The sequence below is a fragment of the Equus asinus genome, chromosome 24 (genome assembly GCF_041296235.1).
Source record: "Equus asinus isolate D_3611 breed Donkey chromosome 24, EquAss-T2T_v2, whole genome shotgun sequence".
Classification (NCBI taxonomy): domain Eukaryota; kingdom Metazoa; phylum Chordata; class Mammalia; order Perissodactyla; family Equidae; genus Equus; species Equus asinus.
This window is the reverse complement of record NC_091813.1, coordinates 63,303,090-63,329,376: the sequence shown is the minus strand read 5'-3', so window position 1 is coordinate 63,329,376 and position 26,287 is coordinate 63,303,090. Positions and strand designations below refer to the sequence as shown.

Sequence of the window (26,287 nt, the reverse complement as noted above, 5' to 3'; positions counted from 1 at the left end):
GAAAGGGAGGGAAGGAGGGAGGGAGAAAGAAGGAAAGAAAGAAAGAAAGAGAGAGAGAAGGAAGGAAGGACGGAAGGAAGGAAGGAAAGAAAGAAAGAAAGAAGGAAAGAAAGAAAGAAAACAATAGAACATCAGTGAGTTGTGGGGAAACTTCAAGAGGCGAGAGAAAAGAAGATGAGAAAATATTAGAAGAAATAATGCCTGTTGGGAAATGGGAGTTGCCACAACCACAAGGGAAAATATTGGAGCAGTAACTATTAAAATGTAAACTGCACAAGCATTTTGAACCAGTTATTCCAATTCCAGGAAAACCCACAAAAATACAAGTATCAGCACATAAAATTCTATACAGAAGATACTTAGCATTGTTTGAATCAGCACAAGCTAGAAATAACCTTTATCCATAAAGAAGTGGTTGCTGAATTACCATATGGCCATACTAAGGGCTGTCATAATAAAGAGTGAATTAGAGCTGCCCACATTGTCCTGAAAAGATGTCCATGATCCATGAAGCAAAAGGGTGAGTTGTATGGTTACTACATCTATAGCATGATTCCACGGTCTGTTTTCAGAGAGAGATAGGGAAAGAAAATAATTCTCTCTATTTATGTTTGCATTGGCATAGAAAAAAAGGATAGAAGATCTGAGGATGGGAGTTGAGATTGAAGAAAGGTAGGGGAGATTAGTAACGTTTTCTTTACGAATCTGCATATTGTTTGGTGGTTACGATGAGCATGTGTTACTTTTGAACGTATAAAAATAAAATAAGAAGCACAATAACAAACTGATTCTACACTAGCAATGTGACGTTGCTACGAGTGCTCAAGAATCGTACCAGAATGCACAAATAGGGGGCAGAATTCTTTGCCGTTCGTGTGAAGATTTCATACTTTTCAAAGGCCTTTGGTAAACAACTTCTCATTTGGTCTTTTTACCTCAAAATCAGGTAGGGCTAATATATAAGTCAAGTTTAAAGACAAGAAAAAGGAAACATAGGAAGTCCATGCTCAAGGTCACACTCTTTGTTGCTAGTAGAGAAGGACCCGGAATCCAGGTGCCCTCACGTCTGCTCTGGTCATGTTCCACCCTACAATCCTAGGGCTGAGAACTCAGCTTGACCCCTGGGATCAGCGAAGGGCACAGAGCTGCCTCAACAACTCAGTGAGGAAGAGGAAGGCAGAGGAATCTGCCTCTTCCCACCATGGCCACACACACCAGTTTCAGGCAGAGAAGCTTCCCTGTTCTACACCTTGAGCTTCTGCTCTGAGTATCACTTCGTTGTTTAAAAGGATTCCAACACTCACCAAAAAAGTTTGAAAACCAGTGATCAAAAAACTTATATAGGGTCCCTTCAGTAGCAATAACCCCACCAAAAATGTCCACAAAAAAAAAATAGAAACTGGTGATATATAGGGCACAGGATGTCTTTGAATCTCAAATAAGACCATATTCAATACAAATGTTTAGTGAGAAATTGTCCCTTTTAAATTCAGTTATTTTTGATCAGTGTTAAATGTCTATTTTCTAACAATTAAAAACCATGAACCCGGGGCCAGCTCCGTGGCCGAGTGGTTAAGTTAGCGCGCTCCGCTGCAGCGGCCCAGGTTTCAGATCCTGGGCACAGACATGGCACTGCTCATCAGGCCACGGTGAGGTGGCGTCCCACATCCCACAACTAGAAGGACCTGCAACTAAGATATACAACTATGTACAGGGGGGTTTGGGAAGATAAAGCAGAAAAAAACAAAAAGGAAGATTGGCAACGGTTGTTAGCTCAGGTGCCCATCTTTAAAAAAAAAAAAAAACCATGAACCCAGTAAAAGATTATTTAATGTTTCCAGGAAATGTGTCCTCAAAAATAAAAGATGTTGGAGCCAGCCCAGTGGCATAGCAGTTGGGTTCACACGTTCCACTTCAGTAGCCCAGGGTTTGTGGGTTCGGGTCCTGATCACGAACCTACACACTGCTCATCAAGCCATGTGTGGCGGCATCCCACATACAAAATAGAGGAAGATTGGCACAGATGTTAGCTCAGCGACAATCTTCCTCAAGCGGAAAGAAGAAGATTGGCAACAGAAGTTACCTCAGGGCCAATCTTCCTCACCAAAAAAATAAAAAATAAAAGATGTTTTTAATGCAATAGTAGAGTCATAAGAATGCTTTAGTTTTAACCAACAACTCTGTTGGAATCTGGAGATTACTAATGATGTGCAAAATTACAACAAGAAATACTTAGATGAAAACAAAACCAAACATATGTCCATTCTGCCTGAATATTTCTTACATAGTGTGAGACTTCAGCTTTCTTGCCTGGGAACCTAAAATGAAAAAGATGGGAGAATGATCAAAACAAAGACATCATATTATCCTTTCTGCAAAAATGAAGAGTTTTGCTAAAATGACTGGTCCATATGAAAAGAATAAAATAACATGAATATAATACACAGAGAAGAGTAAAGTTTCAAAATGGAAATATTTCCACCAGAGGAGAATTAAATGGTTGCATTTTATTTACCAATGACCTAACTGTAAGTCCTGCCAGTGATACTCGGTATGGGGGCTACCGTGCTGGACGGCACAGAGGACACAGAGCAGGGAAGAGAGCCTGCAGTCACAGAAGAGGAGCTTCTGCATGTCAACCAGCTCAGTCCTCAAGTGCGTGGAGCACTCGCCTGGCTCCAACAGGTGTTCAACAGCACCTGAGGAATTTGAATTGAGCATCACCTTTGTGCTGAGTGTTCTATGTATGCTTTATCATCTGCTCCTCAAAACAACTCTAGGAGGTAAGTTACTATTATTGCATCTTTAAAAATTAAGAAACTGAGGGGGCTGGCCCAGTGGCGCAGAGGTTGAGTTCGCACGTTCCACTTCTCGGCAGCCCGGGTTCACCGGTTCGGATCCCAGGTGTGGACGTGGTGCTGCTTGGCATGCCATGCTGTGGTAGGCATCCCACATATATAAAGTAGAGGAAGATGGGCACGGATGTTAGCTCAGGGCCAGTCTTCCTCAGCAAAAAAGAGGAGGATTGGCGGTAGTTAGTTCAGGGTTAATCTTCCTCAAAAAAAAAAAAATTAAGAAACTGAGACTCTGAAATGTTAACAGCTTATTCAAAGATCACTCAGCCAGGTAGCGGTGAGGAAAGAACTTGAACTCAAATCCGAGTGACTACAAAGTTCATGCTGCCTCCTACGTGAAGAATCCAAAATCTTCTTTCTCCTTCTAAGAAACATTCTCAAACAAAAGGCAAAATGTGGTCAGATTACCTTAAAACTTGTACAGCAGATATGCATTTCAGTTGACACGCCCAGATTTGATCATTCCTTCATTCATTCAGCAAATAATTACTGGGAGCCTACTCTATGCCAGGAACTGTTGTAGGTACCGGGGATACAACAATGAACAAAGCGAACCCCCTGCCCTCATGCAGCATCCATGTACATTGGGTGCCACAGGCAAATATATAAAACAACATCAGGTATCGATCAGTGATACAAAGAAAAACAAAACAGGTGAGGATACACCAAGTGATGAGGAAGAAAAGGGGGTGCTCCCCTAAACGTGGTGGTCTGGGAATCCTGCTCGGAAGATGAGACATTTGAGCAGCCCCCGACCGAGGCGGAGAAGAGAGCGGAGTGCGTGTCTAGGGGGACAGTACTCGTGGCAGAAGGAATGTCTTCTGAGGGGAGGAGAGCTCGGTAGGTCCAAACACAGTAAAACGGTAGGACCACCGGAGCAGAGTGAGTGGGCATTTGGGCAAGAGGTAAGAAATGGGTTTAGAGAAGTAGGCAGGGTATTATGGGGCATAGCAAAACTTCTGGATTTTATGCTATATGCGGTGGGAAATGTTGAGGGTTTTAAGCAAGGGAAATTCATGTGTGGGTAACTTTCTTTACTCATCTATAGTTCATCTAGAATATATATTTCTTCCTGGCGGAAGAAATTTCCTCTCAGGCAATTTGAACTCTCTCCCTGGGACTGTATTTCAGTTGAATGGGAAGGCAGCTAACAGAATCACAGTGTTTTACGTGATGGGGGGGTCAGGGGGCAGGGTCTTGGGTCGCCATCTGGCATCTCCTGAGACACGCACCAAGATTGGTTTTTGCAGCTGGACCTTGTTCCCACATATAACGACTCTCTGAAATCTCTGTGCCCTCTCAGGTACAGAAGCCTCATTCTATTGCTCACCACATCAAACCAGAGCAAGCAGCAACTCAACGGAGCTGTCTGAGGCCCTTTACCACCTCCTTGCTACTCTTCAGTACACAGAAATAGCAGTTTCCAGGCCAAGGTGGAAGAGGTCAGAACTCTACAAGGTTACACCAAACCTCCTCTCTCCTCTTTGCCTCCACCGCTACTCTGGGAGCACAGGGAATTCTGGCCTGGCTGCCCCTATGGACACTGCTCAGGAACGAAGCCCATGTCACTCCTGCTCTCAGACTTACATGGGTCTCTGTTGTTTCGTTCATGGGATGATGGAGGGGCAAGAACTCACACTCTGGCTTGACCTCTAACTCTCTTCTTCACCCAACCCAGGGAATCTTTTCTAGCATCAGGGCAGGAAAACATCATTATGCTTAGCTGTGGAAACCCCAAAGCCTTCTCTCTATTTCTTCTCTGTATTCTCTCTCTTCTGAGAACACGGGTACCACTGCCTAGAAAGGGGCTAAGCTAGGACATGGGACACAGGAAATAAAAGGAGAAAAACTCAGTATCTCAATATATTATCTCACCACATTTTCAAAATCTTACCTTATTTTACTTTTGTAATATCTTGCTAATGCTAACATAATGCTAATCTCTTGCACATAAATGCTAATATGTGCTAAATATGATAGTTCAATCACAATTCACAAAATTGGGGCATGTCCTAAAACTCCTTCACTGCTAGTCACTGCCGTGAAAAGGTTTTCTTTCTCTCTTCTATGCAGAAAGTTAAACAATAGACCATTAAAACGACAAGAAAACACTGGTTTTAGTTGCAAGCAACAGATGACAACTTTGGCTGAGTTAAGCAGGAAAGGAATTCATATAAGGACACTGGGAGGACTAACGTACCAAGATGAAGGCTATGAAGCCAAGGAGATGGCCAACATTACGGTGGAGAACAGATCCACTGACACCACCACCTCTTCTAGCTGGCATTACTGAAACCAGGCACAGCATACAAAGCGCTAGAACTGCTGCCACCTGCCTTAGACTGGAGGTAGATACCACTGATGACACAACCTATCTGCATGGTCCTTCTTTGTTCAGGTTGCTAGCTTCTGATTCAAAGAGGGGTCAAAGCAACATCACGTTCCCTTGCCCTTGCAGCAGAGGAATCTGTGACAGAGCGTATCTGACGTGGCGATGGTGGGGAAGAGTTGAGATGTTGGGCAGCCAAAAAAGAAATTTAACAGTCCAGCATACACATGTTTTAAAACAATAGTGTGTTCAGGAGCTGGCCCAGTGGCGTAGCAGTTAAGTTTGCATGCTCTGCTTCGGCAGCCTGAGGTTCACCGGTTCAGATCCCGAGTGTGGACCTACACACCACTCATCAAGCCATGCTGTGGCAGGTGCCCCACATATAAAGTAGAGGAAGATGGGCACGGATGTTAGCTCAGGACAAATCTTCCTCAGTAAAAAGAGGAGAATTGACAGTGGATGTTAGCTCTGGGCTAATCTTCCTCAAAAAAAAAAAAAAGAGCATATTCATAACAAGTACTATTATAATTAACATATCAACATTTAACTCATATAAATTACAAACAGGTATATCTTTTCCCAACTACCCTGTCATAACCCAGCTTTGGCCCTCTCTATTTTGGCATATTCTCAACTGTTTTAAATGGAGCTAGAGCTAAAATGTTAGGCTGAATCACACAAAACTGTCATTTTTATGGGTCAAAAACAGTCAAATATTGACAACATCTGAAGGTTTAACATACACCATGGTGGACTAATTTACTAAGTTCCTAAGATTAAACTGAAGGGATTAGGGCATATTTTCTAAGTCTTCAAGCATTTGAAGAATTAGCACATAGAAGAGTTTCTGTTGCAACTTAGCAACATGTTGATACCAACCCAAAAAACAGAAATAGCATGAAAGTGTGAAAGCAAAAATTCTTTTACTCAGTTATTTACTGAGCATATGTGCCCAGTGTGTGGCAGGCACGTTACCTGCTGCAGACAGCAAACCCGTCCTGCTTTCATGGAGCTTATGGTCTCAGGAGGCAGAATCCAGCCCAATAAAGAGAAGGACTTAATGATGTTCAAATTATTAAAAAATACAAGAGATATAAGGAAAGGAGTTTTGTTAACAGAAATTAAAATAGTAGGCATTTGTATTGTTCATTATTATCTATATTAGTTTTTACATATTATCTTATTTGATATAACAATCTTATTAGTAATTGATTCTAAAGAAATAACATTTTTCAATTTACTGGTTTCAGTTACATCAAATTTTGACCCAATAGTTCTCATTATTCACTGGGCTAGAAATCTTTGATGACGGATATCTATTCACAATGCTGTTTTAAATAATATTTGTCACAAAGCTCATTTAATTTTTATTAACTCATTTTTCCAAAACAGTACATTCTCTAAGTACCAGAAATAGGGAAAAAGAAAATGCTGCCTTCTTTTTGAAAAGTACTTCTTAGTATTGATTTTATATTCCTAATAGCAGTATAATCTCTTGCTCAGCCAGAGGACTAGGTAATGGTTATAGAAATATCATTCTTGAGATAAGAAGAGTTTTTACTAGTATGAGAATCACATGTCATTTTTCGTCTCTGTTAACTTATGTTCTGGAAGAGAAGCTTATGAATAATTTAAGAGATTGTTCAATTCCTCCTAGTACCACAGACATTCCTCAAGCACTAATGAGAAAATCCACAGCGAATACATCAAATGTCCTTCAAAAGTCAGCTAAGAACGCTTCCTACATATTACCATTTACCTCATAGCTCAAGATGCAAATTGTCTGAAGAACAATTTCTTAAAAATATATTTTAAACACTAGGAGACTTTGCTATATAAAAGAACACTGAAATGAATAATTTAATAAAGAAACAATACTTCTGTGATCCTGAACACATACAGTTTTATCTTTTCTCTTTGTTTTGTGCATTTATTCAAAAACATTTACTGAGTACGCTAGGTACTGGGAAGTTTTACCTGTTTTTTAAGTTTTATATATATATTTATTTTATATAAGAAGTTTTCTTCAGGTGAACTCTTTCAAACACGTAGCAACAATAAATGTATACCTAAAATGTAAAGGAATTGCTAAGAGTCATCTCAAAGCAATCCGCAAGAGATCAATTTTAATAAAATCATGTATTTTTAATTATATACCCTTTCTTGCAAAGCAAATATTTTTTCTCCTTTTTTTCTCCATTTTGCCATTTTTTTCCTTCTTTCTAAAATTGTGAGCGATGTTTATATGATAGCATGATCTATAATTTGAGGATAATCACAGAAAGGTTTATTAATAAGAATAGCCTACAACACGAAATGTAAAATTAAGTGGTGCTAACATATTCTTAAGCTTATAAATTCTATTTCAGTAAGTGGATGCAATAGAAATAAGTTAGATTTTAGTTTTAAAAAGACTGATTCGTGATTAAACAATACACCGTCCAACAGCAGGCGATAAGTTCTTTCCCTGTTTGCCAGGTGGAGGATACTTTCTAATGCCATTTTAAGTTACAGTAAAATTATGTGACATACAATGTGAAAAATCTCAATAAAATTTTAGAATCACTTTTTAGTCATCTAAAACTTTAAAGAAGTAAAAGCGATACAATTGTTTTTGTCATTCCTATGTTATTACTATTTAAAGGATTCTTGTTTCCATATGCTGTTTAAACTGTCTCATTTCAGATGGTTTTACTTAAGTCATTTGAACTATATGCTTCGACATAAAGGCTGACATAATGCTGAAACCAACTTCCATTTAAAATTTTTACACTCATTATTTTAAATAGATATTTCTAACTGACGTCAAATAGGATTTTAAAACATTTCATTCTTAACAACAAGCCTTTAAAATTACACCTTAATGCCAGAGGAATCCCATTCATTCCACTACAGGTGAGGTGAAAGGGAACCAGACTGAGCACTCGAACACTAGCCCAGCTCTCCTATGATTCAACCTGTGCTCCTGCACAGGAGCCCAGAATAAATTCTCCCTCAGGTCCCTTCTCATCCTAACAACCAGCTAGTCCAAGCGAACTTTCAGAGAGAGTTCTGGTATTTCATCTAGAGGGAATTCTAGACACCAGGTCTGGATTTTATGCTCATAAAATCATGTTATTCAAAGATTTAGACATGAACGTGAATGAAGGAAGAGAGACCGCGTAGGATGAAATGTGCTTTCAATTAGACTTTTATGTTTACATCACACATGTTTTTCATTGGTCTATACATCTATTAAAAATATATTTCTTGAGCTGCTATTACAGAGCAGGCTCTGAGACACAAAGATGAAAGATTCGCTCCAAGAGCTTTCAGTCTAGTTGACAAACATAGAGTTCTAAACAATCAAATGCAATCAAGTGTTACACTTTCTGCAGTAGACATCCATCTGTAGGATAGAGGGGGGATTGGAGGAGAAAACGGTCCTTTCTACTTTGAAGAAGGAGAAAAAGCCTTTATTTTGGAAGTGGCACTTGAAATGAGTCCTTATAAAACATCAGTAATACAATCTTAAAAAGAAATTAAGAAAACAATTCCATTTACAACAGTATCAAAAATAATAAAATACTTCCCAATAAAATTTACCAAGGAGGCAAAAGACTTACACACTGAAAACTACAAAATGCTGCTGAAAGAAATTATAGAAGACAAATAAATGTAAAGACATCCCATGTTCATGGATTGGAAGACAATATTGTTAAGATGTCAATACTACCCAAAGCAATCTACAGATTTAATGCAATCTCTATCAAAATTCCAATAGCATTTTTTGCAGAAATAGAAAAATCCACCCTAAAATTCATATGGAAGCTTAAGGGGCCCAGAATAGCCAAAACAATCTTGATAAAGAAGAACACAATTGGAGATCTCACACTTCCTGATTTCAAAATTTACTACAAAGCTATAGTGATCAAAACAATATGGTACTGACATAAAGGCTGATGGAACAGAATACGTAGCCCAGAGACAAACTTTCATATCTACGGTCAAATGATTTTTGACAAGGATGCCAAGACCATTCAATGGGGAAAGGACAGTCTTTTCAATAAATAGTGTCAGGAAAACTAGATATACACATGCAAAAGAATGAAGTTAGACCCTTACCTTATATCATACACAAAAATTAACTTAAAATGGATCAAAGACTAAACATAAGAGCTAAAACCATAAAACTCTTAGAAGAAAACAAAAGGGAAAACCTTCATGATGTTGGATTTGGCAATGATTTCTTGGATATGATAACATAAGCACAGGCAACAAAATAAAAATAGACAATTTGGGCTAAATTAAATACTTCCGAAAAAAAATTTTAAAGTTTTAAAAAGTTAAAAATTAAAGCTGGGAAAAAAACCCTTCTATTTAAATGTGATATAATAAGTCCTGAATTTGTTCAAATGCACCATTTACTGTAAGATTACTGATGATTAATTAGTACAAGATTCATAAATATTAAGCCAATAAACTACATTCAAATATTTTTAAATATTTTAAATATTGTTCAGTGACTATAGAGTTTCAGTTTTGCAAGATGGAAATGTTTCTGGAGATTAGTTACACAACAATGTGAACACACAACACTACTGAACTGCGCACTTAAAAATGGTTCAGATGCTAAATTTTACGTCATGTATTTTACCATAGTTAAAAATAAATTTTAAAAAAGATCAGCGATTGCTCTCTGATAACGTTAGGCGTGTAAAGGTGTTCTATGAGATGGCAGCAGTGGAAGCTAAGGCTTGAAGATGTGAAATGGCACAGAGCATCAGGGCACCTGCAAGAGGTCCAGCACATCCACAACAGGGGTGCAGTGTGAGGCAACACAAGAAATAAGGCTAAACAGACAGGAAGAGTCAACAGCTGACATCATCAATGCCACAGTGAGAATGGGATTTTATCCTATCTCCAACAGAGAATCGATATATTCTTTTAAGCAGGGAACATAAAAATGATTCATTTTGTGCAGTGAAAAATACTCTGGAAACAAAGGAACAGACTGGAGACAAGAAGACTATTGCAGAAGTAGAGATAAGAGATGAAAAGAGCTGGATCTGAAGCACAGCAACAGGAACAGAAAGGAAGGAATGGATGGGAGGGATACTTAAGAGAGAAAATGTATAGCATTTGATGACTGAATATCTAGAATGAGTGAAGACGGGTTCTAGGATTTTACTTTGTCCAGGTGTTGGGGCAAAAAAGCAAATGACTGAATTGATCTACCATTGGTGTTTGCCAGCCAGGTCAAACAGAAGAACAGAAGACAGGACACCTGAAAGAGCCACCAAGAGTGATGTACCATGAGGCCTTGATTAGCTTAAGAAGGAATAAACCATGTTGGCCAGGAAGAGGAGATCAGAGGCCTCAATAAGGTTGCAGAGCATGAGTAGTAACAGAGAGGAAATGAAATAGCAAGAAGGGTGGGAAGAGCCAGCCCTTCGGCCTAGTGGTTAAGTTAGGCATACTCCACTTTGGCAGCCCACATACTGAAAAATAGAGGAAGATTGGCATGGACGTTAGCTCAGGGCAAATCTTCCTCAGCAAAAAGAAGGAAGGATGGGAGGTTGTGGTGACAGACGACTATATCCAATTTAAAGAAAGAGAATGGCAAAACTAGGGGGCCAACTTGCTATAACCATACTCAGTTAGTTGTGTATTTGCAAAAGTGGTTAGATAATGCACTCCTAAAACCTGCCCTATAGATAACATCTCTGATGCTTAGGTCACCATGGTAACGGGTGCTTGAGTTTTTCAGGAACTGAGAGCTGCCTCCTTGTTCAGCAGGTTAAGTTCAGGCAGGTTAAGACCACTGACTCATCAGTTGGGCCCTAGGTGACCCTTTGATGTCAAGAAGCCAAAAACTCCACCCTCAGATCATAGTAATGCCACCATTTTGTGAACATGCAGCTTGACTATGCTTGCACAGCTCATCAATTACCTTACTTCTCCTTACCACCAATCATCTTTAGACCACCTTGCCCCCTACCCTATAAATATCCCTAGTCCCCATTTTTGGGGAGGCAGATTTCATTCTCCCGTCTCCTCACTTGGCTGCCTTGTGAATAAACCCTTTCTCCGCTGTAATCTCCTCTTCTCAGTGATTGGCATAATCATGCAGCAGGCAAGACAAACCTGGTTCAGTAACAATAGTTCTGGCCAATGACTAGTCAAAGGTCTCACTCTGCTTATGAACTACTGGAGCGGAGTACAGGTGTGGGAGGCTACCATCAAAGAAGTCAAGGGATTTTAAGATAAGTAATAGTTATGATAGCAGTAGTGGTGGGTGGGTATTTATTATTGTTATTATTAAGGATAATAGCTACCATCTATTTAACACTGTATATGTGCCAAACACTGCTAAGCACTTCATGTATGTTATCTCATTTTATTTTCAGAACAGTTACTATTACACTCATTTTCACAAATAAAGGAACAGAAAGGTTAAGTAAATTGCTTAAAGTCACTCAGCTGGTAACAGGCTGCACAGGGATGCAAAGTCAGCTCTGACAACTCCACAGCTCACTTTGAGCCGGGATGGTTGGATGGTTGTGTTCATGGTGCTGCAGCAAGCAAGGGTCCCACGTGAGCTAGGCAACAAAGTCCTTAAAAAGCAAAAGGGAATATTCAGACAAGAGCAAAAGGTAGAGGGTAACAAAACTCAACAGCATGAATCACCATTAAGAAAACGCTTTTGTGTGACCCTAGAACGGGAACAAAGCAGCAGAGAAGTAAGAGCACTGGGTGACACCTCTGGGCCCCAGGGCGTGAGATGAGCAGCCTTCACCCAGAGGAAGCTCTGAGCTCAGATTAGAGCCAGGCCGCAGCTAAGGCAGGGAAGACAGGGGGCGAGGGAGTGCTCTGGGAAACTGTTTCGGAGTCCAGCTGATTACTTACAGTGTAACAGACGAGAACACAGAATCGTGGGAGTCGGGGGGCGAAATGAATGAAGGGGGCCAAAAGGTACAAACTTCTAGCTATAAAATAAGTCCTAGGGATGTTCCATACAATGTGGTGACTATAGTTAATAATATCATATTGCCTATTTAATTGTATAGCATATTTGAAGGTTGTTAAGAGAGTAAATCTTAAAAGTTCTCATTACGAGAAAAAATAAATTTGTAACTACGTATGCTGACAGATGTCAACTAGACTTATCGTGGGGACCATTTTACAATATATACCCATATCGAATCATTAGTTATATACTTGAAATTAATGGAATGTTACGTGTCAATTATACCTCAATTTTTTAAAAAGTCTAACAACAAGGGAATAGTAAAACAAATTATGATGCAATGGAATATTACACAACCAGTAACAGTAATGCTTTTAGAGACTATTTCATGATGATGATAATGATAGCTAACATTTCTTGATTGAGCATTTACTCTGTACCAAATACTGTTCTTTATGTTTATTATATGTCACACATATATATTATAATAAATAATAATAACAATTTTAAAAAGAACACAGAATCTGGAGCCAGATTGCCTAGATTTGAGGCCTGGCCCTACCACTTACTAACAAACTACTTAGCCTCTTTGTGCCTCAGTTTCCCTATCTGTGAAATGGGGGTGATAAGGGTCCCTATCATAGAGTTGTTAAGATTAAATGAGTTAATATTTGTAAGATGATTAGAATAACATCTGGTACAAAGTAAATTCATTTAAGTATTTGAAAATCAAGTAAAATAAGAGTGGATATAGGGAATAAGAATATGCCACCCCAAAATTTATGCCACTTGGGCATCAGCATTATTTTGAGCTAGAGGCAAATGAGAATCCACAGATAGAGAAAGAAAGCTTCCTGGAGCTGCCTCACTTGACGAAAAGCAGAAACTTCTGAAAAACGAAGACTGACAAAAATCCCCTCTCCCAGGGGAGTTCACGGCCAAGGTGGGCCCGTACAAACCAGCCTTGCTCCAGCAGAGCTCCCACAGATTCACCTTCCCACAGGCTGCACACCCTTGAAAGCCTAAAGCCCTTTTCCTTCATCTTGTCACTTCTCCCCAAATGTACTGTTCCCTTTGTTAAGATGCTGTATCGGGCCAGCCCAGTGGCACAGCGGTTAAGTCTGCACATTCCTCTTTGGCGGCCCAGGGTTCGCCAGTTTGGATCCCGGGTGCAGACATGGCACCGCTTGGCAAGCCATGCTGTGCTAGGCGTCCCACATATAAAGTAGAGGAAGATGGGCATGGATGTTAGCTCAGGACCAGTCTTCCTCAGCAAAAAGAGAAGGATTGGCACCAGTTAGCTCAGGGCTAATCTTCCTCAAAAAAAAAGAAAAAAGATGCTATATTAGCCCAAGCTCTAACCACTCTTTGTGTTACTCTTCAGTGAGGTTTCTCCCACATGATGTGTGCTGCACACATTAATAAACCATTTGTTTTCTCTTTTAATCTTCTGTCAGCCTAGTTTTACAGGGTCCCAACAGGAGAACTTGGAGGGTAAAAGAAAAAAACAATTTTCCTCCCCTACAGGGACAATGGAAAGGGTTAAAAGATTAGAGGTGAGAAAGGAAAGCACCTGCAGGGGCCTGCACAGAGGCAGGGCAGGAAACAGAGGCTCTGCCGGTCCTCACGATGCGATGCGGGACTGTGATTCAGACACCCTGCTGGGGAGAAACGCTGGTCTTGGCTTGGTTCTCAATGAAGTGCGGCTACGGTGTTCTGCTGCCTCTGAAGACAGCCTAGTCCAGGCCATCGAGGGGAAGGGTCGGCAGGCTGCTGGGGTGCCCACCTGCCTGTGGGGGTTAGAAGTCCACGACTTCATGTAGGAACACAGTACTCTAGAAGGGCCCAAAGGTACCGGCAACCAAACAGATGCCCCATAAGGAGCAGAAAACACAGGGCATATTCTCTCCATCTTTTGGGGTAAATGACAGTTAAAATAAGAGAAAACGTGATGTTCAAATGAACATCCTTTCATTTTTCCTTTTAGGTGATAAATGCACTTGGAATCTTTTATCATGCTAACCAAGGGCACTTCTCTCATTTAAAAAAAAAGGATTTGCAAAGACTATTATAATTCCAGCAGGCTAAATTTTTAGCAATCTCTCAATCCCATGCACTTCTTAACAAAATTACATTCTGTCGGAAAAAAAGGAATGAAATCCCATATTCATCTCTTTGCAAAAAGCTTTTCAGCACAATTTCATCTTTGTAAAATGTGGAGAAATACCATATAAATGCATAATTTCCAATATCTTCTTAGCTCTATAAGCTACTATGTAACGCTAGGAAAGGAGAAGGTGACATTTTATTCTGGACAAACAGGATCACTCAAGGTCAAGGTAGGAAGCTGAGCCACAGGGCCTCTGATGCCATACACCATACCTGCCCCCACAAGCAGCTACCGCCATAAACCTATGCGTACACGGTGTGCAAAGATGGGCTTGGTCTCTTCAGCCCACCAGCATCCACCAAAGATGACAGTTAGTAGCAGCATATTGGGATGCATAATTCAAGTAGAGATGGTCAAATTTCATAGATTCAGATCCTATTAGTTCAAACGTACAATCATTTTCTTCAATTTTACACGTTAAAAATTTGAAATTGCTCTTTATCCTGCAAATTTTCAGTAATGAGTTCAAATAGTAGTGTCTAAAATTCAGTCCTTTTTTCATAACTATGTAACACTTTAAGAATTTATTTCTTTGAACTTGTAAGTCTAAAAACCCTATGAAAATTAGGTAAACCAGGCTATTCGTGAATTATACTTTTCAACTGTTTTTCAAGTTAGTTTTACTTCATCATCTGTACATAAACTTAACTTCTTCATAAATACTTTAATAATAAAATTTATTTTCTTTACAAATTCTCCTGCTTTCCATTACATCAAACTGGCTCTGTCGCCACAATTTTGAATGAATATGACTTTAATATTACTGTATATGCATATACATAGTTTATTATAAAGTTTAAAGGAATGTAGTAACCTGGTCAATGCAACAAGTTCTTCTGAAAGTTAGAACATATTATGTGAATAAACACCTTACAAAATGACACAGAAACAAATACTAAATTATTTTACTGATATTGTTGGAATAACACAATACTAACCTTGAGGCTTTTTTTTTTTTTTTTGGCTGAGGAAGATTCACCCTGAGAGAACATCTGTTGCCAATCTTCCTCCACTTTACATGTGGGTCACCACCACAGCATGACTGACAAGTAGTGTAGGCCTGTTCCCAGGATCTGAATCCATGAACCCAGAGCACGCCAGTCTTAACCACTATGCCACAGGGCTGGCCCCCCTGAGGCATTCTTTTGAAGATAAATCTAATGGGAGACAACAGCAACATGGCAGAGTGAGCAGTTTCTTTTTCTCTCCCTCTTCAAACTCCAACTAAATGGACATTCATTGATCAGCAGAGGACACCCACAGAGCACATCAGGATGCCTGAGAGACAAGCACAGCTATACATCTGAAGGTGGATGGACAACCCCAGGGGAGGTGGTGGAGATAGGTAAGCACTCTCCAGCCCCCGGCAGCCCTGTACATGCATGCAACTGCTCTCCTGGCTGGAGCACCCATAGCACCACTGTGGCCCCAGGGGTGGGAGCGGGCCTCAGTGCAACTGCAGGAACAGGTGACAGTAGCCCTGAGCCCCTGCATGATCACTTCCTCATCCAGTGGGAGAGCCCACAGTGCTGCTGTAGTCGCCAGGGAGTGGCTCAGGCTCTGGACCCAGTGGGGAGGCCCCGCCTACCAAGCACAACAGTCAGTGTGACCTAGGAAGAGACAGTAGCAGATGTGAGCATCCAGGCAAATGAGTTCCCGGCCGCTATGAATGCCCATAGTACCACTGTGGCCCCCAAGTGGAAAGAACGTCTCAGCTGGACTATGCAAGCAGACGGCAGCATCCCTGAGCCCCAGTGTGATTCCTTTCCCATTGAGTGGGCAAGCCCACAGGGCTGCTGCAGTCCCAAGGAGTGGCCTAACCTTGGACAGGCACAGCTGACAGGGATCATGGTGGGCTCGGAATACACAGCTCCTGCCACACCCCCAGTGGCAGCAGGTGGAATCTGTGACCAGATACTATCACTCTGCAAAGGCACAAATCCACCCCATCAAATAGTATGAAGTATATTAATACTCCAGACCAGAAGGAAAAAGAACACCCAGAAACCAATCCTGAAGGCACAGAAATCTACAATCTAAATGACAGACAATTCAAAATGGCTATCATAAAAAAACTCAACAAGTTACAAGAGAACTCAGAAAGACAGTTCAATGCAATCAGGAACACAATAAATGAACAGAGGGAATTCTTCACAAAAGAGATTGAAACTATAAAGAAAAACCAATCAGAAATGTTGGAGGTGAAAAACACAATGAATGAGATAAAGAAAAATCCAGGACCCTTACATAACAGAGCTGATATTATGGAGGACAGAATTAGCAATTTAGAGGATAGGAATATAGAAATACTTCAGATGGAAAAGGAGAGAAAATTAAAACTAAAAAGAAATGAAGAAATTCTCTAAGAAATATCTGACTCAATTAAGAAATGCAACACAAAGATTAGAGGTATTCCAGAGAGAGAAAGGAGCAGAGAGCTTGTTCTTGTTCAAAGAAATAACAGCTGAGAACTTCCCACACCTGGGGAGGGAACTGGAATTACAAGTAAAAGAAGCTAATAGAACTTCTAATTACACCAATGTAAAAAGACCTTCTCCAAGGCAAATATTAGTAAAACAGGCAAAAGTCAATGACAAAGAAAAAAATACTAAGGGCAGCAAAGCAGAAGAAAATAATCTACAAAGGAACTCCTATCAGGCTTTCAGCAGATTTCTAAGCAGAAATCTTACCGGCTAAGAGAGAGTGGAATGATATAGTCAAAATTCTGGAAGACAAAAACTTTCAGCCAAGAATACCCTATCCAGCAAAATATCCTTCAGATATGATGGAGAAATAAAAACTTTCCCAGATAAACAAAAGCTTAGGGAGTTCATTGCCACAAGACCCCCTGTACAGAACATAATTAAGAAGCCCCTCATACCTGAAAAAATAAAAGAAAGGGTTTACAAAGCCTTGACCAAGGAGATTGATAGGTGGACAAAATCAGAAAATCGCAACTGTCTTATCAGAACAGATTGGCAAACACTTAATTGTACATTAAAGATAAAGGGAAGGAAACATCAAGAATAAATATAATTGCTTGATTTTAACCACAAACCCACAACACAAAACAGAGTAACTTGTGACAACAATAACTTAGAAGGGAAAGAGGGAGGGGATGGAACCTGCTTAGACAAAGGGAATAACAGGCTATCAGAAAACAGACTAACCCATCTGTGAGATCTTTTATAAAAACTTCATGGTAACCACTAAAAGAAAATCAGAACAGAGACACAAATGATAAGAGAAAACTGAGAAAATCATCTTAGAGAACCACCAAACTAAATTGGCAGTTTGAAATACATGGGACAAGAAACAAGGGAAATACAGAACAACTGGAAAATACTGACAAAATGGCAGCATTAAGCCGTCATATATCAATAATCACTCTAAATGTAAATGGATTAAATCCCCCAATCAAAAGACACAGAGTGGCAGAGTGGATGAAAAAACAAGACCCAACAATATGCTGCCTCCAGGAAACACATCACAGCTCCAAAGACAAACACAGGCTTAGAGGGAAGGGATGGAAGATGATACTTCAAGCTAATGGCAAACAAAAGAAAGCAGGTTTTGCCATACTTATATCAGACAAAGCAGACTTCAAGATAAAAGAGACAATGAGAGACAAAGGGGAGCAGTATATACTGATAAAAGGGACATTCCACCAAGAGGACACAACACTTATAAATACATATGCACCTAACACAGAAGCACCAAAGTACATAAAGCAACTATTAATTGACCAAAAAGGAGATATTAATAGCAACACAATATTAGGGGACCTTAATATCACATTTTCATCAATGGATTGATCATCCACACACAAAGTCAACAAGGAAATAGTGGAACTAAACAAAAAACTAGACCAGATGGACTTAACAGACGTATATAGAACACTCCATCCAAAAACAGGAGAACATACATTCTTCTCAAGTGCACATGGAACATTCTCCAAGACAGACCAGATGTTGGCAAACAAGGCAAGCCTCAACAAATTTAAGAAGATTGAAATCTTTTAGGAAGCATCTTTTCTGACCATAATGCTATGAAACCAGAAATCAAACACAAGAAAAAAGCTGGAAAAATGACAAACATGTGGAGACTAAACAACATGATACTGAACAATCAATGGATCATTGAAGAAATTAAAGGAGAAACCAAAAAATATCTGGAGGGGCCAGTCCAGTGGTGCAGCTATTAAGTGTGCACATTCTGCTTCAGCGACCTGGGGTTTGGATCCTGGGTGTGGACACGGCAGTGCTTGGCATGCCATGCTGTGGTAGGTGTCCCACATATAAAGTAGAGGAAGATGGGCACAGATGTTAGCTCAGGGTCAGTCTTCCTCAGTGAAAAGAGGAGGATTGGCAGCAATTAGCTCAGAGCTAATCTTCCTCAAAAAAAAAAACATATCTGGAGACAAATGAAAATGGAAATACAGCATACCAACTCACATGGGATGCAGCAAAAGCAGTCCTAAGAGGGAAATGCATAGCAAAATCGGTCCACCTTAATAAACAAGAAAAATATCAAATAAGTAATCTTAAACTATACCTAACAGAACTAGAAAAAGAAGAATAAACAAAGCCCAAAGTCAGCAGAAGGAGGGAAATAATAAAAATTAAAGCAGAAATAAACAAAATTGAAACCAAAAAAACAATAGGAACTATCAATGAAACTGAGAGCTGGTTCTTTGAGAAGATAAAAAAATTGAGAAACCCTTACCCAGACTCACTAAGAAAAAAAAACAGAAGGCTCAAATAAATAAAATTAGAAATGAAAGAGGAGAAATTACAATGGATACCACAGAAATACAAAGGATTATATGAGCATACTACAAAAAACTATATGCCAACAAAGTGGACAATCTAGAAGAAATGGATAAATTCTTAGACTCATACAACCTCCCAAAACTGAACCAAGAAGAAACAGACAATCTGAATAGACCAATCACAAGTACAAAGATTTAAACAGTAATCAAAATACCTTCCAAAAAATAAAAGTCCAGGACCAGATGGCTTCTCTGGAGAATTCTATCAAACTTTCAAAGAAGATTTAATACCTATCCTTCTCAAGCTATGCCAAAAAACTAAAGAAGATGGAACACTTCCTAGCACATTTTACAAAGCCAACATCACCCTGATCCCAAAGCCAGACAAGGACAACACAAAGAAAGAAAATTTACAGGCCAATGTCACTGATGAACACAGATGCGAAAATCCTCAACAAAATATTATCAAACTGAACACAGTAATACATTAAAAGGATCATACACCATGATCAAGAGGGATTTACACCAGAGACACAGGGATGGTTCAACATCTGCAAATCAATCAATGCCATATACCACATTAACAAAATGAGGAATAAAAACCACGTGATCATCTCAATAGATGCAGAGAAAGCATTTGATAAGATTTAACATCCATTTATGATAAAAACTCTCAATAAAATGGGTATAGAAGGAAAGTACCTCAACATAATAAAGGTCATATATGACAAACCCACAGCCAACATCATAGTCAATGGGGAAAAATTGAAAGCAATCCCTCTGAGAACAGGAACAAGACAAGGGTGCCTACTCTTGCCACTCTTATTCAACATAATACTAGAGGTTTGGGCCAGAGCAATTAGGCAACAAAAAGAAATAAAAGGTATCCAAATCGGCAAGGAAGAAGTGAAACTCTCGCTGTTCGCAGAAGACGTGATTTTATATATAGGAAACCCTAAAGAATCCATTGGAAAACTATTAGAAACAATCAACAACTGCAGCAAAATTGCAGGGTACATAATCAACTTAAAAAATCAGCTGCATTTCTATACTCTAATAATTAACTAACAAAAAGAGAACTCAAGAATACAGTCCCATTTACAATCACAACAAAAAGAATAAAACATCTAGGAATAAATTTAACCAAGGAGGTGAAAGTCCTATATAATGAAAACTGCAAGACATGATTGAAAGAAATCAATGATGACATAAAGAAATGGAAAGATATTCCATGCACATGGACTGGAAGAATAAATATAGGTAAATTGCTCATACTACCTTAAGCAATCTAGATTCAATGCAATCTCACTCTGGATCCCAATACATTCTTCACTGAAATAGAACAAAGAATTCTAAAATTCATATAGGGAAACAAAAGACCCTGAATAGCTAAAGCAATCCTGAGAAAAAAGAACAAAGCTGGAGCAATCACAATCCCTGACTTCAAAATATACTACAAAGCTACAGTAATCAAAAGAGCATGATACTGGTACAAAAACAGACACACATATCAATGGAACAGAACTGAAAGCACGGAAATAAAACCATACATCTAAGGACAGCTAATCTTCAAGAAAGGAGCTAAGAACATATAATGGAGAAAGGAAAGTCTCTTCAATAAATAGTGTTGGGGAAACTGGACAGTCACATGCAAAAGAATGAAAGTAGACCATTACCTTTTGCCACACATAAAAATTAACTCAAAATGGATTAAAGATTTGAAGGTAAGATGTGAAACCATAAAACTCCTAGAAGAAAATATAGGGAGAACACTCATTGAAATTGGTCTTAGTAGGATCTTTTTGAATACCATGTCTACTCGGGCAAGGGAAACAAAAGAAAAAATAATAAATGGGACGTCATCAGACTTAAGAGCTTCTGCAAGGCAAAGGAAACCATGAACAAAACAAAAAGACAACCCACCAACTCGGAGAAAATATTTGCAAATCATTATCCGAAAAGGAGTTAATCTCTAAAACATATAAAGAACTCATACAACTCAACAACAGAAAACAAACAATCTGATCAAAAAATGGGCAGAGGATATGAACAGACATATTTCCAAAGAAGATATACAGATGGCCAACAGGCACAGGAAAAGATGTTCAACATCACTAATCATCAGGGAAGGGCAAATCAAACCTACAATGAGTTATTACCTTACACCTGTTAGAATGGCTATAATCACCAAGACAAAAAACAACAAATGTTGGAGGGGATGTGGAGAAAACTGCTGGTAGGAATGCAAATTGGTCCAGTCACTATGGAAACCAGTATGGAAATTTTTCAAAAAATTAAAAGTAGAAATACCATATGACGCAGCTATTCCACTACTGCCTATCTATCCAAAGAATTTGAAATCAACAATTCAAAGAGACTTATGCACTCCTGTGTTCACTGCAGCATTATTCACAATAGCCAAGACATGGAAGCATCCAAGTGTCCACCAAATGATGAACAGATGAAGAAGACATGCCATATATATAAATGGAATACTACTCAGCTATAAAAAAGACAAAATCGTCCCATTTGCAACAACATGGATGGACCTTAAAGATACTATGTTAAGTGAAATAAGCCAGACAGAGAAAGACAAAAACCATATGATTTCACTGATATGCAGAAGATAAATAAAAACTCAGACAAAGAGAACAGATAAGTGGTCCCCAGAAGGGAAGGGGGTTGGGGAGTGGGCATAAGGGGTAAAGGGGCACATATATGTGGTGACTGACAAATAACAATGTACTACTGACATTTCACAATGTTATAAACTATTATGACCTCAATAAAATTTTTTAAAAAGTTTAATGAAGTACAATACAGACAAAAATTCTGTGTACTGAACGTTGTGACTACCTGAACACTATATAAATGGAGGCTCCAACTAAACTCTAAGGAAAAATTTCCATATACTTATTCAAATATTTAGATTTCCTATAAAAGTGCATAAAAACTATCATCAAAAGCAAGAAGACAATATGCACACAAAAAACTAAAAGCAAGTACAACAAACAGTGATAATATGAGGGATACAGAATGTTGTTCTCCCTCTATTTTCCATTTTTTTGTAATGTTTTGTTTAAATTTGGAGGAAAGTATATATGTTTTTAAGCAACAGTCTCTGGCATCAAGAAAGGAATTGCATCCAGGGGCAGCGGCCTTTTCTCAAATGACAAACCAACATCCTCGGGTTCAGTCATATTAAAGCTGGTGAGACTTTGCATTCCTCAGCACACAATGGATCTTTCATCAATATTGGAAACTGCCTTTGTGAGAATATTTGCTAAGAATGGATGGAATTCTCAATGTTGCAAGCACCCATTCCATTATTTGAAAGAACAATGAATGAAAGAATAATTAAAAATGCTTCTTGAGCTCGGAGACATTTATATCACAAAAGAAAAGATCTAAATCCAGCATTTTCTCCAGAGAAGTCAGAAAGAAAAGATTAAGTTTGTTAACTGTGGACATCAGTACCCAAATGATTTGCCATCAAAACTGTTAGAATTGCCTTCTCCTCAGCCAACTCGTGATTTTAGGTCCTACTTGACTGACAAATATTGTTTGTTTGCATGTTTGTTTGTTTATGCATACTTTGCTCCACAAAAGAAAAACTCAACCAATAATGAAACAAAACCTGATCCTCATGCCCCCCACCCCAAAAAGAGGAACACAAAACTGCATAAAGACATTATTAAGTGAAAAAAGTCTGTCTCAAAAGATCACATACCACAGGATGCTGTATAAGAAACCTTAAAAGTTAAAACCAATTAAAAACACATACATTTGTGAAGAATACAAGGAAATAAGAAACACTAGCTTGAGGAGAACAGTTATATTGAATGAAGGAAGGCCAGGGGATGGATTAACGAAAAAGACAAAGTGGTCAGATTACTATCAAGGTCCTAGCTTTTGTTTTGGGCAGTGGATTCCCAGGTGATAATTATATCATTTTAAAATAGATCAGTAACAGATAAAAGTGGACCAAGCATGGCCCAATGATGAGTGTGTTATGAACCAAGGATTACTGAACCCAAAATAAGATGACATACAATGACTTGATGTGACATGAAACAAAATGAAAATAAAAACTGTTTACAGCAAGTAGGCTAACACTCAACCTACACTCTCTAGATCAAACTCAAAAGTCACTCATCCAGGTGACGTAATTTTCTGCTTCAACCTCCCTAACACTTTCAATGCACAGAGTAACACGTTCTCCAATGGAGGTGAGACCTTCAACCATCACTGACAGACCTTCTGCTCAGAGAGTAAAACCGAAACAGGAATTAAAAAAACTAGCCAGAGGAAAATGTTGCTGCTTCATCTTCTGACTCTGGAACGGGGCTACCAATCCCCACAGGCCTCTGAATGAGCAACTGGTGATTCATGTTCCTTCATTGAACACTTATTAAATGCCAACTACATGTGACATGTCAAGATAAAGCACTGGGATCCTTCAGACTGATGAGTAGGGCAGTCCCAACAAATACTTGAGTCCAGCCCATCACCTTCCAGATAGCCCCAGGACCAACACAGTCCTCAGGTGGAAAAACCAAGATAACTCTTCAGGCCTCTCGTGTAGCTACTTACATGCATAGCAAATGCTGAAGCAGCTCACTTGTAAAGTGAAAAATCAAAAGATATCAAAAATCTATTACAAGAATTGGGGGAAAAAAAATCGGACTCTTCAACGATGAGATTTCATTGTTGCTGAGTGAGTGCGTTGGTGTTTGTCTTACCTGCTATCTGCAAGAGCAGCCTCACGTGATCCCCTTCCACCAGCTTCACAAAGCCGACCTGATTCCCAAATGTGTCAACCCCTTCAAAGGGCAAGGTCAGGTCTTTTCCTTGGAGAATTTCCTCTACGAATGGTTTTAATTCCCAAAGAGCATCAATACCACTGCGAAGAGATAATATATTTTTCAGTAACATACCAAGTAATAAAATATACAAAACCAAGCAAAAGACAAGTAATCAGTTCTAGAGAGATAAATTAATTTTGATATTTGTACTATTTTAAAGCTCAAAAATACCTTCAAAATCTAATCTATATGATTAAAATTAACTAATACTCATTTTTAAACAAAAACTATGGGAGAAGTGAATGACATCTTTACCTAATTATAAAATATATTAAAGACATGAAAGATACAATTTTATAGCTCACCAAGAAGTTTTTAACCAAGGAAATACTGCACGGACAACTCAAAAAAAATTACTGATAATACATTCCAAAATGGATTACCTACAAGAGCTTATATTAGATTATAAGGAAGGTTCTAAATTGTTGCTAAAAGTTCTAATGCTTATACAGTAGTTACTATTTGCGAGGCACTCTACTAAAACTTAATGTACGTTAACTCTTAAAATATAAGTCTCCATAAGAAGAGAATTTACTGTACTTGGATTCAAATAAAATACAAGTTCATATTTACCAATGGCAGCTATGTAAGTTTGTCATTCCTGTTTGGCCTATGTGACTATAGGGCTACTGTGTGTCTCAAATGCATTGTTTTTCTTTATAAAAACAAATGTTTAGTATACTAATAAATTAGACATTATCAGGTTTGGAATATTTTGAAAATTAGGATCAATTATTTCCATCTTGAAGAGAATTTTGGTGTAGGTATTTATTAAGAGCAAAAAATTAAAATCTCACTAGAGGGCAGCAATTACCCAAAAAAGAATTAAGTACATTCTCATATTGTGGAGAGAGCTTTAAAACACCCTTCCAGTGAACCACCATTAGTTTAAATTATCTTCATCAGTGATTTTTTTCATCAGTAATTACAAGTCAAATGTGTGAAAAAAGTTTTTCAGTATTTTTTGAGATCTTCCCAATTTTAAATTAGTCTTCATATAAAGTTTTAACTGATTTGCATCCCCAGCTTCCATACGGAGTCTCATTTCTCTGTCATAATGTAAGGTACAACACTTCAAAATACCTTTGGGAATGTCAGCATTTCTCATTGTACTTCCAAATCCACACCCTAAATCCCATCTTTCCTAACTATATTCATGCTCATCGGAAAAGACACAGTGTACACACTTCTACTGCAAGACTGTCCTTCGCTGTGTACCATGAGATAAAGCATGCGAAAACAGAACAGCCACTTCTGGCTCGTCCATTGGAAATTGGGGGAATTCAAGATGCTCATTTTAAATGAAACTGTATATTAAAACAGACCATGCTAAAGCTTAGGGATTTTCAGAGACAGTGAATTCAATATTCCATTTTTCTTTAAAGAAATACAGATGATCTAAACTCAGTCCAGTTTTTCAGTTCTCTAGTAGCATAAATCAGTACATTTGTCCTAATCAGATGTCATTGACCATAGAGTGAGGAGGAGTCTGCGTCTATTGGTAAGTATCATTAACTTTCAAATTCTTTTAAATAGAACATCTTTTCAAGAGCAGTTTATGGAAGGATTTCTTTATGTACTCAAATGAGTAAAAAGCACATGCATGTAGGAAAAAAATTCTGAAACTGGAGTTCAGACCCAAAGGTTGTGTTTCAAATTAAGACAGGACAGCCATCTTTTCAAATCAGCACTAGGTTTGGCCTGATATGTTTCTATTCCTTCTACAATGTGCGGACACAAAGGACCGTAGGCGATATCTCCAGAAAAAATTCATGATTTAAAGAACATGTCTCTACACACTCCACATCCAAAGCATTGATCAATACTTTATCAAACACCTAAAATACGATACTAGACTTTGAAAAGTAAGAATATAGGACAAGAAACTGACAATCTAGATGTCTAGCATATTACACAGTATAGGATAACAGATTAAAGACTTAGAAAATCCTTCATAATGTCTTACCAGAAACCCAGCCAGCGTCATTCTCACTATACGGCTGCCCAAAGTGAGGCCACACCTTGAATCTCACCATCACTCAAAAGTTGTCACTTCTCCCAAAACACTTCCCTGGTTCCCCAAACTAGAAGTAAATCTTCTCTCCTTTGGAATTCCATTAATATTTCACATCTTATGAAACATACCACTTTTTACTTTCTTCTATAGTTCTTTGGGTTCATACAGTATCTCGTCAACTAAACGGTATAATCAATGAGCACAAGATCCATTCCTGATTCATATTTGTTTTTCCCCAAAGCTCTTAGCTCAGTCTCTTGCACATGGTTGACAGCTAATATTAGCTGAATTGCAAGATACCATCTTTGTATAGCAAACTTTAATTATTTCT

General features: G+C 38.6%; 1 protein-coding gene across 14 annotated transcripts in view; it reads right to left on the bottom strand.

The window, feature by feature from the left end:
- Window positions 1-26,287, bottom strand: part of AKAP7 (A-kinase anchoring protein 7) — a 151,708-nt gene that overhangs the window by 76,767 nt on the left and 48,654 nt on the right. For all 14 annotated transcript variants that reach the window (XR_011497658.1, XM_070496246.1, XM_070496243.1 and 11 more), the window contains one exon: window positions 23,817-23,977. Coding sequence is in view for 13 of the 14 variants with exons in the window: in XM_070496246.1 (XP_070352347.1) it covers window positions 23,817-23,977 (161 nt within the window). In the remaining variant the exon portion in view is untranslated. The remainder of the gene's footprint in view (window positions 1-23,816; window positions 23,978-26,287) is intronic.